This window comes from Microtus oregoni, unplaced genomic scaffold (genome assembly GCF_018167655.1).
Source record: "Microtus oregoni isolate MIOR12 unplaced genomic scaffold, Mior012 000014F_ref0000157, whole genome shotgun sequence".
Lineage (NCBI taxonomy): Eukaryota > Metazoa > Chordata > Mammalia > Rodentia > Cricetidae > Microtus > Microtus oregoni.
In genome coordinates, this window is record NW_024543073.1 from 4,203,306 (window position 1) to 4,217,696 (window position 14,391).

The 14,391-nt window shown below is 45.1% G+C and overlaps 1 protein-coding gene across 3 annotated transcripts in view; it reads right to left on the bottom strand.

The window, feature by feature from the left end:
• Ankrd55 (ankyrin repeat domain 55) overlaps positions 1-12,892 on the bottom strand; it is an 82,932-nt gene extending 70,040 nt beyond the window's left edge. For all 3 annotated transcript variants that reach the window (XM_041663188.1, XM_041663187.1, XM_041663190.1), the window contains exon 1: positions 12,816-12,892. In XM_041663188.1, the coding sequence (XP_041519122.1) occupies positions 12,816-12,870 (55 nt within the window). In that variant the 5' untranslated portion in view covers positions 12,871-12,892. The remainder of the gene's footprint in view (positions 1-12,815) is intronic.
• Positions 12,893-14,391: the final 1,499 nt, after the last annotated feature.

Sequence of the window (14,391 nt, forward strand, 5' to 3'; positions counted from 1 at the left end):
AATCCATTGCTAGATGTTCTTTCTTTAGGCCTTTTTCTAAGAGTTTTATGATTTTAGGTACTATGATTGGGTCTTTGATATGCTGTAAAGTAAGAATCTAAGATCTTTCCTTCCTGTACTATCTAGTTTCTCAAGCACTATATTTTTTTTTTATTGAGAAAAGGAGAAAAAAAATAAAAAAAACAAGTTTCCACCTCCTCCCAGCCTCCCATTTCCCTCCCCCTCCTCCAACCCTTCTCCCCCTCCCCCCACTCCTTTCCCCCTCCCTCTCCAGTCCAAAGAGCAGTCAGGGTTCCCTGCCCTGTGGTAAGTCCTAGGTCCTCCCCCCTCTGTCTATATCTAGGAAGGTGAACATCCAAACTGGCCTCTTGGCTAAGGGAAGTAGACAAAATTGCCAGGGAGAAAATTGGGATCTTGGGGGTGGGGTGGGATGGGGGTAAGAGGAGATGGGGAAAGAAAAGGTAGAAGGGAAGGAGGGGGGGACTTGGGGAAACAGGAGGATTGGGATAAAGGAAGGTTGGACAGGGGAGCATGGAACCACAATTCTTAGTTAAGGGAGCCACTTTAGGGTGGGCAAGAGACTTGACCCTAGAGGGGCTCCCAGGTGCCCAAGCTGAGGTCCCCAGTTAGTTCCTTGGGCAGCTGAGGATAGGGAACCTGAAATGACCCTATCCTAGAGCAATACTAACGAATACCTTGCATATCATCATAGAACCTTCATCTGGTGATGGATGGAGATAGAGACAGAGACCCACACTGGAGCACTGGACTGAGCTCCCAAGCACTATATTTTGAAGACCATTACTGAGTGATCTTAGCACCTTTCTTAAAAATTAGCTAACTGTAGATGTATGGGATCATTTCTGAACTCTCGGTTTGATTCCATTGATCTATATGACTACAACCTTCATGCCAGTACCACAGTTTTTGATTATTGCAGCTTTATAATAACTTCTAAAATCAGGAAAGGTGAGGCCTCCCTCTAATTTTGTTTTTCTTCTGTAAAACTGTCTGAAATGTCTGGGAGTCCATTGAGATCCCACATAAATTTTTAGAATGAACTTTCCCATTTCTGTAAAAATGTTATTGAGTTTCGACAGAGATCATACGGAATCCACAAACTTCTTTGGGGAGCAGTGACATCTTAATATGAGTTTCTAACTCAGGAAGCACAATGCCTTTTCATTTATTGGCAACTTCTTTAATTTACTTCAGCAACTCATTGTGGTTTTGGGTATGCACATCGTTTGCCTTTTAGGTTAAGTTTGCCCCTAAGTACTTTATTCTTTTGTTACCATTGTGAATAGCATTGCTTTCAAAGGGATTTTCTGCAAACATTTTGACAATGAAATTGTTGTGTGCCTCCTAAGCAGTGAGAAGGAACAGTGAATGAGTGACAGGAAAGGGTATCTGGGTTATTGGAGCACGACAGAAATGTTCCAGGTCACATCCAGGGGTAACAAGCAGCCTGTTACTGAAGATAGGCAGTCTTGGCCAGAAGACCATTTAGGAAGAGTGCTTAGAAGGAATCCAGAGTGAAACACAGAGAAAGGGGAAGGGAAGATCACAAGCTGATTAAAATGAGCTTCAGAATTGTTTAGTGTAGGATATGCTATGCAGCTGGTGATTAGGAACTGGGAGGCACTTCCCTAGAGGCTGTGTAGAAGGCCTTGGAAACCATGGTGAGAGTAGATCCCTAGGCCTAACCCTGCAGCTGACACAAAGCATTTCTGCAGAAATGAGCAAGATGCTGCAGAAATAACAGTTACGAAGGAAGGACTGATGGATTCCTTTGGAATCTAAAGTAGGGGTAAGGGTTTTATTTTTAACAAAAGGTCACAAACCCACTTAATATCTTCTAGTAACTCTATATAATTAGACAACATGCATCCCTTTCTTTTCTCTATGTATCTTTCTATGTATGTATGTATGTATCTGCCTATCTTTTATCATCTACCTGTTTAGCATCATGAATTCATCATATGTCTATTTTCCTTCCAGGGAGCAAGGTTTGAATGCTTCTTGCCTCTCTGTATGAAGCCTAAACTGACAGACTTATGCATAGATTGTGCAGAGTGAATCTAGACATTAGTGTTTTACTACTAAAAGGGTAGACAGAGCTTTGTACAATGATCGCTACTAACGCTTTGGATAGAATGTGCTTCTCCAAAATATCTGTGTATTAGGGGATTGGTATCCAGTGAGTGGTGCTATTTCGGGAGGTTCTGAGATCATTAGGAGGGTCTAGGTTGAGGAATTCATGTTGGAGGTGGGCCCTTGGGGATCTCTTTTTCCTAGCCCCTTGGGATTCTTTATGAAGCGTCCTTATTGCTGTGATGTGACTGACTTGCTTCACTATGCTTTCCGGTTCACAATGGACTGAACCCTCTGCTACAGACTCAAAGTGAATCTTTCCTCCTTTAAGTTGCTTTTGAGGGCTTGGTCAGAACTACACAAAAACTTCAGTAATGCAACACAAATATAACACAAAAGGGAAGGTCATAGCTATGCAAACACTTCAGTCATTCAACAAGTAAGGGAAAGTTATAGCTATGCAAACACTTCAATAATACATCACGTAAGGAAACAATTCCTGGATGATTCAAAATTCTAAAAACCAAAGAATTGTATTTTTAAAAAATTCTGACCTTCTAATACTAGAGAACATATAGGGATTCTTGATATTTCTTGATAGTCAAAAATATTTCTTGATTTACACACAGATAGAAAAGATTGGCAAAGGATAAAGCCACCTGGTAAATTACGCCTGAGGCCATGATTGATTTCTGGGGTTTGTTCAAAGGGAACTTTGGTTTACTCAGCAAGTGACTAACACCAACATAGTTACTGTAGAAAGAAAATAAAAGTAAAAATTGTAATAATCAAGGAAAACAAAATGGTGCTGAAGCAATATTGGTGTTGTCTGTGAACTATTTCCAGCCTGCAGCGAGATGAGACGCACGACACTGTGTGCTTACACACTCTACAGCGGCTTCACAGTGCACACACTGTGTGCTTACACACTGCACGGCAGCTTCACAGTGCACACACTGTGTGCTTACACACTGCACGGCAGCTTCACAGTGCACACACTGTGTGCTTACACACTGCACGGCAGCTTCACAGTGCACACCTGTGTGCTTACACACTGCACGGCGGCTTCACAGTGCACACACTGTGTGCTTACACACTACACAGCGGCTTCACAGTGCACGCACTGTGTGATTACACACTACACAGAGGCTTCACTGTGCACACCTGTGTGCTTACACACTACACAGAGGCTTCACAGTGCACACACTGTGTGCTTACACACTACACAGAGGCTTCACAGTGCACACACTGTGTGCTTACACACTGCACAGAGGCTTCACAGTGCACACCTGTGTGCTTACACACTGCACGGCGGATTCACAGTGCACACACTGTGTGATTACACACTCCATGGCGGCTTCACAGTGCACACCTGTGTGCTTACACACTCCACGGCGGCTTCACTGTGCACACACTTTGTGCTTACACACTACACAGAGGCTTCACTGTGCACACACTGTGTGCTTACACACTACACAGAGGCTTTATAGTGTAATTTCTGACTGCTGAATCTAATAAATGTGAGCTTACAGTGAATGCTGACCTTTATAAAATCTCTGGTAGATAAAACAAAACAGACAACTATTTTAAATGATTAATTTTTATCTAAAACATAGGATAGGCAAATATTTTTGATATTATCTTTTGTTTCCTTTCACTTCCTTTCCTTCCAGTTCCTTTCTTTTCCTTCAAGATAGGTTTTCTTTGTGTAACAGCCCAGGCTATCCTGGAACTCACTCTGTAGACCAAATTTGTAGATCTGGCTTCTTTCCTTATTTTACATGGCCACCTTACTGGGTTTTGGTTATATTAGAAATTGTTGATTTAATCCCGAGGGCCTAGAGCTAACTCGAGGACTTCAGATATACAGCTCACTCTTAACAAAGTCGTGAGTGCTCCGAGCTCCTCAGATCTGACATACATGCAGCTTCCATCTCTAAAGTTGTAATGATGGCTGTGCCCTCAGGTCACTGTGGTGTTCTTAGGGAAAGCCATCAATTGTACTATTTACTGAGTCCATTTCATTGAAACTGCTTCGAGGTCAGGCTAACACCTTTGCTACTTAAGCCGTGACCCTTTAGTAGAATGGCCATGCCAAGATAAAGGTCATTTCAGTTTTCAGAGTCTAAACCAGCTGGTTTGAGATACTTCTTTTAGTTTGTTCCATTCTGAGGGTCCCTGGGTGACTGAAGTCCCCACTGAATCACCATGGCTTCGGAATTCATTCTGAGCATCTACAGAGGGACCCGCAGATGACCTCAGGTTATTCTTTCGGGTAGGACTGACTGCCTTGGGAGAATTTAAGTATATTCAGTCATCCAAGCACTCTGCGTCTAAAATAGACAGCAAAGGCCTGGTCACAAAGGTGTAGGGTCTCTGTCTTTTAAAACAACACCATCCAGAGGGAAGACAAATGTCTCAGTGGTGACTGAGACATCCTTGGGCTGTTATGACAGGGCAGTACAATCATGTAAAGGTGTGTGTCCCCCCAGGGTACCCCAATTCAGATCCCTCTCTCTCTCCACGTAGTTATCCCGGGTCCTGTGGGACAGTAGAGAAATCACTTCTTGGGGCAACCTACAAGGAACAGGCTTTCACGACACCTTAATGGCTTCATGTGACAACATTGCCATCTGCTGGTGAGGAAGAGTTTTTATGGTCCCTGCCTGGCTTTGAGCCAGGAGACTGCCACTACTGTTGAATACAGTTCAGCATCAGTTTGGAGCACTCTGACATACAGGAAAAAGGAAAGATGCCTCTCTAAAAGACACCCCCCCTTTTTATTATTTTGGGGTATTTATTTGTTGATTAGTTAAATGATTACTTAATTTTTAAAAGGGAGCCTTGCTTATTATGTAACTCTGGCTGGTTGAGAACTCACTGTGAAGACTCACTCTGAATGCACAGTGACCCTCCTGCCTCTTCCTTCTGAGTGCTGGAACTACAGGACGTTTCACTATGCCAAGGGTGGTGATGCTTTGGTTTTTCTTTTGAGACAGGATCTTGATAAATTGCCCAGGATTGTCTTGAACTCACTGGCTTTGACTTTCTGGGGATCCTCCAGCCTCAGTCTCCCTCGTGCTGAGATTACATGCACGCACTGCCATTCCCAGCTTAGGGAACATCCGAAGCAGGCCTTGTCAGTAATCTAATTCTTTAAAAAAATGTGTTTTTAAAATTATAGAATCTTTAATGTGGGATAATTGTACTTATTGATCAATTTCGGGTTCATTTTCCAAATGCAAATGAATTTCTCACTCCTTGAATTCTTGCAGGGCTCTTGATGTTAATATACTATATTAGTTCTTCGTTAATTGGGCAAGTATACATTTTACATTCATTTTTACAAAGGATTGTGTTAGCCTGGCTAGCTTTGGAAACTAAAAATAGGTGAGCATTATATCAACTCTCCTTTCGCTACTCTGAGACAACTATGTGAGGAAGAGTCATACAAACTACAAAAATGCAACTCAATTTTTAACAAAAAAAAAGACTATAACTTCAAAACTCTCTGTCAAAAGAGACGAAGAGAGTCTACAGGGGTATACCAGATGAAAAGAAAAGAAGGCAGTGTGACAACTGAATAGAATGTCCGTGACTCTTGCCTGGATTCTTTATTGAAGTTGGGATAGTAGTATAAAAGATATTATTGCATCAGTAGACAACACTGGGATGCAGGCAGTAGATTAAATACACACACGCACACACACACAGAGCAAATAATAAAATGGGCTAAAATATTACATCATGTAAGCCTGGGTGGAAACTATTCAAATATTCTATATATTACTTTAGGTCTTCTCTTCCCATAAATTGGAAATTGTTTTCAGCAGCTGGGGAGATGCCAGAGTGAGCAGAAGTTCTTGCTGTGCGACTGTAAGGACCAGAGTTTGAGCCCCAGAACTCATGTAAAAAGTCAAGTGTGTGTGTGTGTGTGTGTGTGTGTGTGTGTGTGTGTGTGTCTGGGGGGCAGATACCAGAGAATTGCTGTGGCTTACTGGCCACCCAGCCTAGCCAAAATGGTGAGTGTTGGCTTCACCAAGAGTGCCTGTCTCAAGGGAAATCGGCACATAGAGATAGAGCAGGACACCTATATTTTTTTTCTGGCCTCCTTATGTATATCCATGTGTGCGTATATTACTACCCAGTCACAAGAAATTATTTTTAAATAGCTAAAAACTGAGTAGACCCTAGCCTGTCACATGCATATACTGTCCCGAGGGCACACTTGGAAGTGGAAGGGCTTCTTGCACAGAATGCAGTGACTTCTTCCCCAATATAAGCAATGACCCAAAACAAGTTTTCAACGACCAAATGCTAGCCACAATTTTCACAAACAGAAACAAATGAAGGACACTTCCTGAGCACACACGCCTATCAGCAGAGGGTTAATCGTGGGGGGAGACACTCGTGACTGTAAAGCAAACCGGAAAATCTGAGATGCCGATTGTTCACGACACAGTGGAATCAGCAGACACTGCACCGAAAGCCCCACAGACTTTCAGAGAATTTCGAGCAGAGTCAGCGTGTGATAACCGCTGGAAGGAGTCTTTCTGTGAGACGGTGTAGGCTAGCCTAACCACATGCCACTTTTCCTACCAACCCTAGCCTCTCTGCACTCAGATCTTTGCCTTCTCACCTTGGCCCATTTCTTGTGGGTGGGTAAGATGTTGGTTACATCAAAATAACAGCTAGAAATATAGTGGTTTTCTTCTCTTTTAGGTGGCCCCAAGTGGGGAACTCCACAGGCGGGAGGTAAACCACAGAGATGCTCTGTCCTGCCGTGCTGTGGGGCTGATGAACAGAGAAGATGGCCAACTCTCAGTGTGGCCATTCAGTTCAGCTCTGCCCCGAGTTGAGGCTTAGACTCCTGAAATGGATCTGGTGAAGCTGTGAGAAGCGATACAGTTGATACCAGAGATGTGGCTACCCAAGCAGGGGCTTCTTCGGTCCCTGGATACCCAGACTCCTAATAACAGAGCTGTCTGTGGTGGAGAATGCTGCCAATGACCTCACTCCTCTAGTGCCCAGCACTCAATTATGCCTCCTTAAGGTGTGACCGGTGGTTGTTTGGCAAGTATCTGTCTGTCGCATGCTCCCTTCTGTTCGTCCTGGGAAGGGTGAAGGGAAGGACTGCTCAGGTCACTGGAGGTGGGATCTTCTGAGGGACTAACAGATACAAGCCTCGGCTGTCTCTGGAGTGAACTAGACTCTCCTAACCTGTCTCAAGAGCTGACCAATGGGAAAGAAGGGGGCAGAACAGAGAAGAAGCAGGACCAGCCTTGGTCTTGAATGGCCCAGAACTTTGGCAATGAGATTCTTCTTCTATCTCTCTTTCCCTCTGTTCTTTGTTAAGCCAGAGAAGGACAAAGCTGAACATCAGCTCAAGAGCAGCAGAGACCCCGATTCTAAGCCTGTGGGTAGCCATTTGCTGTGCGCCCTCCTTTAACAGAACAGCTGATCAGAACACCAACTTCAACTTCAGTCTTTCCGCCTGAAACTGTCAACCAAACCCAAATGACCCCCCTCTTCCCGGCCCCCTTCTCCTGCTCTCCCTTGCCCTCTTCCTCAGATCCTTTCAACTTTGCTTGTTCTTCCCCTGGAGGCATCTATCTGGCTGTGGCCCCGCAATTTAACTTTTGCTTTTTCAGCAAGATGCAAGCCTCCTTGCTTAGCGTTACCACTGCAGATGAGAAGCTGAATTTTACCATCCGCACATCTGTGTGTTGATCTGAAAAAGAGCAGGAATTTGAAGAGAAATAGACTTAGGCTGTGGTCCCAGCTTTTCCGCTCTGCTGGTGGTAATGGTGGGTTAGGTCATGAGCTTTCTGAATTCTGCTGGTAAAAGAAAGAGGCTGATAGTAGAATTCCATGAGTCGATTTAGGTGTAGTCCTTAGCACAGGAGGTTGGGTGCTCAGTAGACATCAGCTCTCCACCATGTTATCCACACACAATGCCTGTGCAGAGTCGGCACCGAAGAGATGTTCCTCTCACCTCTTACATGCCAGCTTTCCATATACCATAAATAAGAATGGATTTTTATCAAAAACCATGCCATGTTATGACTTTACCTTAGGTCCTGGTTAAATTTTCTAGCATTGGGCCGAGCGCTGTAACCAAAAGCAACCTGAGGAAGGGTTTGTCATCTTACAGCTTAGAGTCCATCGTGAAGGGAATTCCGAGCAGGTACTCAAGGCAACTTTGAGATGGGAGCTGAAGCAGAGGCCATGGAGAAAGACCACCCAGGGCCACCTGCCCAGGGATGGCACTGCCCACAGTGGACCGGGCCTTCCCACAGCAACCACTAGTCAGGAAATTAGCTTCACAGACTTACTATAAGCCAATCTGATGGAGGTATTTTCTCAATTGAGGTTCCCTTTTATCTGATGACCCCAGCTTGTGTCAGGCTGACAAAGCACTACCATGCACATCTGCTTTCTGAGAGTTCTCATTTCATGTAGCTCTAGAGATGTTCATGTCCTAACTGCTGGAACCTATGGTTATTGCTTTATGTGGTGTGCACACACACATGCACAAACCCATGTATACACACACACACACACACCTGCCTTAGATGTGAAACACTGGGGTTAAGTCATGGATTATGAGGCCTTTCTCCTGCATTGTCTGGAGCAGATAGAGTTTGAGACTCGTACCATGGACTGCACACATGGAGGAGATATTTACACATAGCCTGGTAGACAGAGATGAAGGCAGAGGTGGAAGTTATGAGGTCATGACAGCCTGAAACTGGAAGAGGCAAGGGAAGATGCTTCCCTGAAAGTTCTAGAAGGAGTATGATCCTGGCATCTCGATTTCGTATGGGTCTTCTAGAACTGTGAAAGGAGATGTCTGTTGTTGGTAAGTGCCCGCGGATGCGGATGGTGTTTCATTACAGTAGCTCAAGGATACCAGCTAACCGTACCACCCTGAGCAGAAGACCAGCCATTCCTCTCATCTTTGCAACAATGTTTCTACAAAGGGCCGAGGCTATGAGGAGCCTGAAGTCCAGAGGCAGCCACACACATTCCATCCTGCCTCATCAGATCCATTTCCCAACAGAACTGTAGTAGGACCTGGCCTCCTCACTGTGACCAATACCGGGCTGACGAGGACAAAGGAGGCCATGGAGAGTGGCTATGCCTCCTGTTTTCTCTCTGAGGATTCCTTCAGGTACAGTACTTGTACAGAGGTGAAAATGTAGATTTCCCGTCAGTTATACAGCCAGTCGACTCTAGTGAGCAGGAACCTCCGTGTTCTGTAGTAAATCATTTTACTACGTTCCTCTCTTGCATGTGGGCCTGGAGAGGGCAAGCAGCCAGGAGGAGCACGTGGGATCACAGCTGTTGCTATGGTGAGAGCAGAAAGCACAAGACACAGGAGCAGGGAGTCTGGCAGAAATCAGACTTTCTCCCTCTAAAGTTAACATGGCAAGCTAGAGTCTGGGCCAGTCATAACCTGGCCCTGAAGCCCACAGAGACCTTGTAGATAGGCAAAACCATATAACTCACACGGGAGAGGAGACTGAAGCCAAAGGAGGACCATTAGCTCAGGAGGCTATGGGGACTTGAGACAAGACTTTGTAGATAAATAGAGTCATAGAGATTTATCTCCTTAGATCCCTGCATGTGGCCCCCCATTCTCTGCACAGCCATGAGCTGAGTTCCGGTCTGTGCTTACCTCCAGCCATTGCTAGGCCGGAGAGCTTGGTGAACTGGAAGCTTACAATTGCTTTGTCGCCTGCATAAGAGAGCACCCAGGTCTGGGTCCTCTCGTTAGTAACTGGCAGATTGTGACTTTTGCAAGAGCTACCCTGAGCTGCTCTGTCCTCACTTATCCCCCCTGAAAGGTTGGGGGGGGCGAAGGGATGAACATCCTGGGGGTGGGGACCAAGCTATAGCCATACCCATTTTATTGAAAACTCCACAGGTGGGGCCCAGGCATCACCATTTTCAATTCTTCCCAACCCACCGGACTGTTTCTTGTCCAGCCAAGTTCAAGGCCAAGTGGACCGTGTAATATCCATTGTAGGACATTATCCTCTGACCGTCATTGCTGCCGTTTTCATCAGAGCAGCTGTGATTCCTTGCAGGAGACCCTCTAAATGTAACCTGCTGACTGTGAACATTCCTTCAGGAAGAAGGGTTGGAGGGGATCTGTGGAGTCTTGCCTTAGATTCTGCCTACTCCCTCCCACACATCCTAGCCATTTGTATGTGAATTTAACCTAACTGCACGTGGCCCTGGGAGGTGGTAGAATATACAGACCAACCGTAGATGGTTCAGTAAGAGGGGGACTCCATCTACTGTAGATAGTTTAGTAAGAGGGGGATTCCATCTCTTCAGTAATAAAGTTATCATTCATGTTGGGGTGAGATCTTTTTTTTTTTTTGGTGTTGTGGCAGCTTGGGGGTCACAAGAAACTCCTCATCTTTGCCCTATAAGCAAGCCCAATAAATTCACTGGTTCTCCCAGTCCTTGGTGGTCTATAATAAAGAGATAGACATTTGTCTACATGTTCCTAGAGAAAGTTTCCAAAGCATATTTAAGTTTCTCCCAGAAGAAATGTCTCTGTCCACATACGCATATGAACCTGGGACTATTGATTTCAATTCTCTAGTTGTTAGGATCCGTTGTAAACTCTTCCCTAAAGTTCCACACTCAGCCCATTTTTTTTTTTAAATTGATAAGTCCCCTGAAGAATTACACCATTCCTGGAGGTACTGCAATCCCAGGCCTCTGCATAAATTGCACAGAGCAAGCTCCCATGTTCCCTCCCCGCCATATCAGGTATTAAGCTGAAGTGCTCACGCTCAACGTTCTGGTCATGCTACCGCCATTTGCTAAATGATACAATACTGAAATCTACTCAGGTTTGAAAACTTCTTATGCTCTCCCATGCGTTTAATGTAGAGGAAGGATTAGTGGGGGGATAGAAATACACAGGCATCTTTTCTGTTCATTGTCTCTCAGAACTTACTCTGAGTGACCCCCTGCCGTTCTGGACGAAGGTGCAATGCAATCTAATCAGTCACCCAGCAACCACTGAGCACCCTGACTGAGGATGGGCACCTTTAAACTGGACGTCAAGAGGAGATCAGGTGGCACTGAACCCAGCAAGAGCCGCAGCAGCCGTGATTTGAAAATCACTGCATCTTGGCAATCTGGCAACTGCTTCTTTAAGCATCAGTTTGGATTTTTGTAATGACCCTGCTACATAAACATCATTTTCCTGCTGAGGAAATGAAGGCCCAAGTAAAATGCCAAGGTTGCAAATCTCAACTGATTTGCCATTCAGAGCTGTGATTGTAGACATCTCTGTGTCCATCAGGTACTAATTTCAGAGAGAAGGGAGATGCACAGAGATAGCAGGGAAAGGGTTAATATTATGGGAGGACTCGGGTAGGGGAATTGCAGAGAATTAAATACGTTGCATTAGGTATGACCTGAGCTCACTCCCGAGAGAGAGAACCACGCTGGAACAGATGAATTCATTCTGGAGGGCTTGTTTTTCTGCAGTCAGTCCCTGCTCCCTCAAAATCGTCCCCATAAGCCCATTGTGCTTCTCTGTGGTTCCGTGGCTCAGCAACACTGTTTTCTGGCCATCAGCAGAACACAAGGTACAGGGAGGGGAAAGGGGGTGGTAGGGGAAACTAGTGGAAGCCCCTTCCCTCCAGTGCCTATCTCGAGACTCAAAGTGAATCAGGATGTTCTCTCTCTCTCTCTCTCTCTCTCTCTTCCCTCTCTCTTTCAGACTCTATCCACTAAATGCCTCAGAAATCTAAGTTATTATTTGAGAACCCCAGTGAGCAAACATCGCTCACTTGTGAAGCCAGATGTAGAACCAGGGGAGGTAACACTGGCCGGAAGCAGCGACATTTGGGAAAAAGAAAGAAGACATGGATTTTCCTAATGAGGCTTCCCCAAGCCACCATTTCATGCCGTAGCTGAAAGAAAGAGACCATCAGAGGACCTTGGGGTGCTGAAGAAACTCAGTGTAAAGAGAGAATCAGATGCCAGCCAGATATTTCATTAAAAGGTTCTAGAAATGTCTGTTAATATGTAAAGAGTGGAAACTCCTCCCACCATCCTGTGTAATTACACAGATGTCAAATACATACGTGGGGGCACACAACATATACAAAATCACATATACAGACTGAAGGGCTGTATGTCTGGTGATGATAAGGTGAATGAATCCCACAGCCTACTCCTCCTGTGGAAGATGACCTCCTTTATTCAAATGAAGGGTAAGAAAAAAAACATACTCTATCGTTGCAATTAAATAATATGCTGTTAAGTCAAGGCACAGTCTTGATTGAGCTACTGTGTCAGCATGCCCTGTCTGTGGGTCGTGTCTCTCCTGGAGGGGAATCCGCAGTGGCTCGTGAGGACTGTAGTGGTAAAAGATGGGGTTTACAGACTGAAAGAGGCATGGGATATATTCTGATATCACTTTCTCTAATACACTTTAAGACATGGCATCAAGATGGCAATCTCTAAATTAGCTGCTATGCCTTAAACCCAGGGGCTAGGAATACGTCAGCAAGTCAGAAAGCCCATACACTTGTCTCTCTTAAAAGCTTATCAAGTTAGAGGAGCATTCTTAACAGGTTCGTACACACACACACACACACACACACACACACACCCCTTTCCTTACAACTGGAAATCCCTCTGTTATACTCAGCATTGAAGGACGTAGTAAAGCATCGTTCTACCTTTTTGCTGATCGAACACAGCTGAGGGGCTGAAATCCATGGTAGCCTGTCTCATCGTTTACCATAAGAACAACAAAAACCATCCAGGGCTCCGGAGAAGAGAAAACACCAGCTCACACACTGCAGCCAACACGCCAGTCCGCTTCAGTATTGTTGGCCGAGGCTCCTGTTGGAGAATTAAGTGAGCATTAGATCTGCAGGTTGCCTTCAAGGCCAGCGTTGAAGAGAGGTAAAATAGTCCTCTTCTAAAAACTGTGGGGGAGGAAGAGTTACTCTCTGAGCCCCATCACCAGCTATACTCATGTGTGAGTATTACACACCCCTCCCCCAAAACAGACAGAACAGTCCAAATCCTAAAATGAAACAGTCTTCGTGGGGGTGCGTACCTTGGATCGTGGCCAGGGAAATGCTGCAGGTCTTAGAGCTTCAGCGGCCGGAAGGTTGCTTTAAACCAATAGAAACCTCAATGAGTGAAGTGAGGAGCCAGACGGAGCATGTGCAGAGCTGCTAGCACAGAACTGCGTTTGGGCTGTCTGTTCTTGGCGGAGTGAGAACTGCATTTGGGTCACGTGAGAAGAGAGAGGGGCCATCTCAATGGAATAGGATGTAAATATTGGAGCAGGAGGCTGCAGGGCACGTGCCCTGCTGAGCAATTACGCATGGGCGCTGTTTTTCTTCAGGCTGCCTGCAGTGGTCTCCTCCTGACAGGGAGACTTGCGGGAGGGGAGTGGTATTTGCTTGTCAAGGCTCAAGTGTCTGCGCTGGCTAAATCAAAACAGTCTGCGGTCACAAGGGTGGGTGTTACTGCATCATGCATGAACCCGGACAGGTCACCAAATGTACACCTCTGAGAAGGAGCGGAGAAAATGGTAGTAAATTCATCTTTTAGGCTCAAAAGCCTAAGGGGGAAATCTTGATCTCATTTGCAGCGGATGGCTCTATTTACTGCTAAGTGAAAGCTTCTATCTCTACGGCTCATCTCTTTGTGCTTTTATAAAATCAATGCATTTTATTTGTTTCTGGGGCTTTGTATCTCTCTCTCTCTCCTCTCTCTCTCTCTCTCTCTCTCTCTCTCTCTCTCTCTCTCTCTGTACGTGTGCATGTGTGCATATGTGTGTGTATAGACCAGAGGATCTCTCTTCAGGACCACCATTGTTTTTCTAGATACAGCCTCTCCCTGAAATGTGGGCCCGGTCCACACGACTAAGCTGACTGGAAGTAAGCCCAGGACTCTCTTATCTATCCCCCGACTGTTGGGATTGTAAGTGGCATCACCTGGTGTTTTACTTGTCAGTGATAATGACAAACCTTTTTTTTTCCCTTTTTAATTAACAGATATTTGAATTTGGAAATAAATACAGGAGTAATTTTTCTTTGCACTTAGCTATATTAATAAGTTATTGTGTGGTACTGGGGACTGAACCCAGGCTTCATATTTTAAATAAGAGCTCTGTCACTGAACACACACACACACACACACGCATGCACAGATACAAAGCTCCAGACACAAATGCAGAGCCTTTACAATTGTTTGGACACAGCAATCTAATGGTTTTGTTTGTTTGTTTTTTGAGAC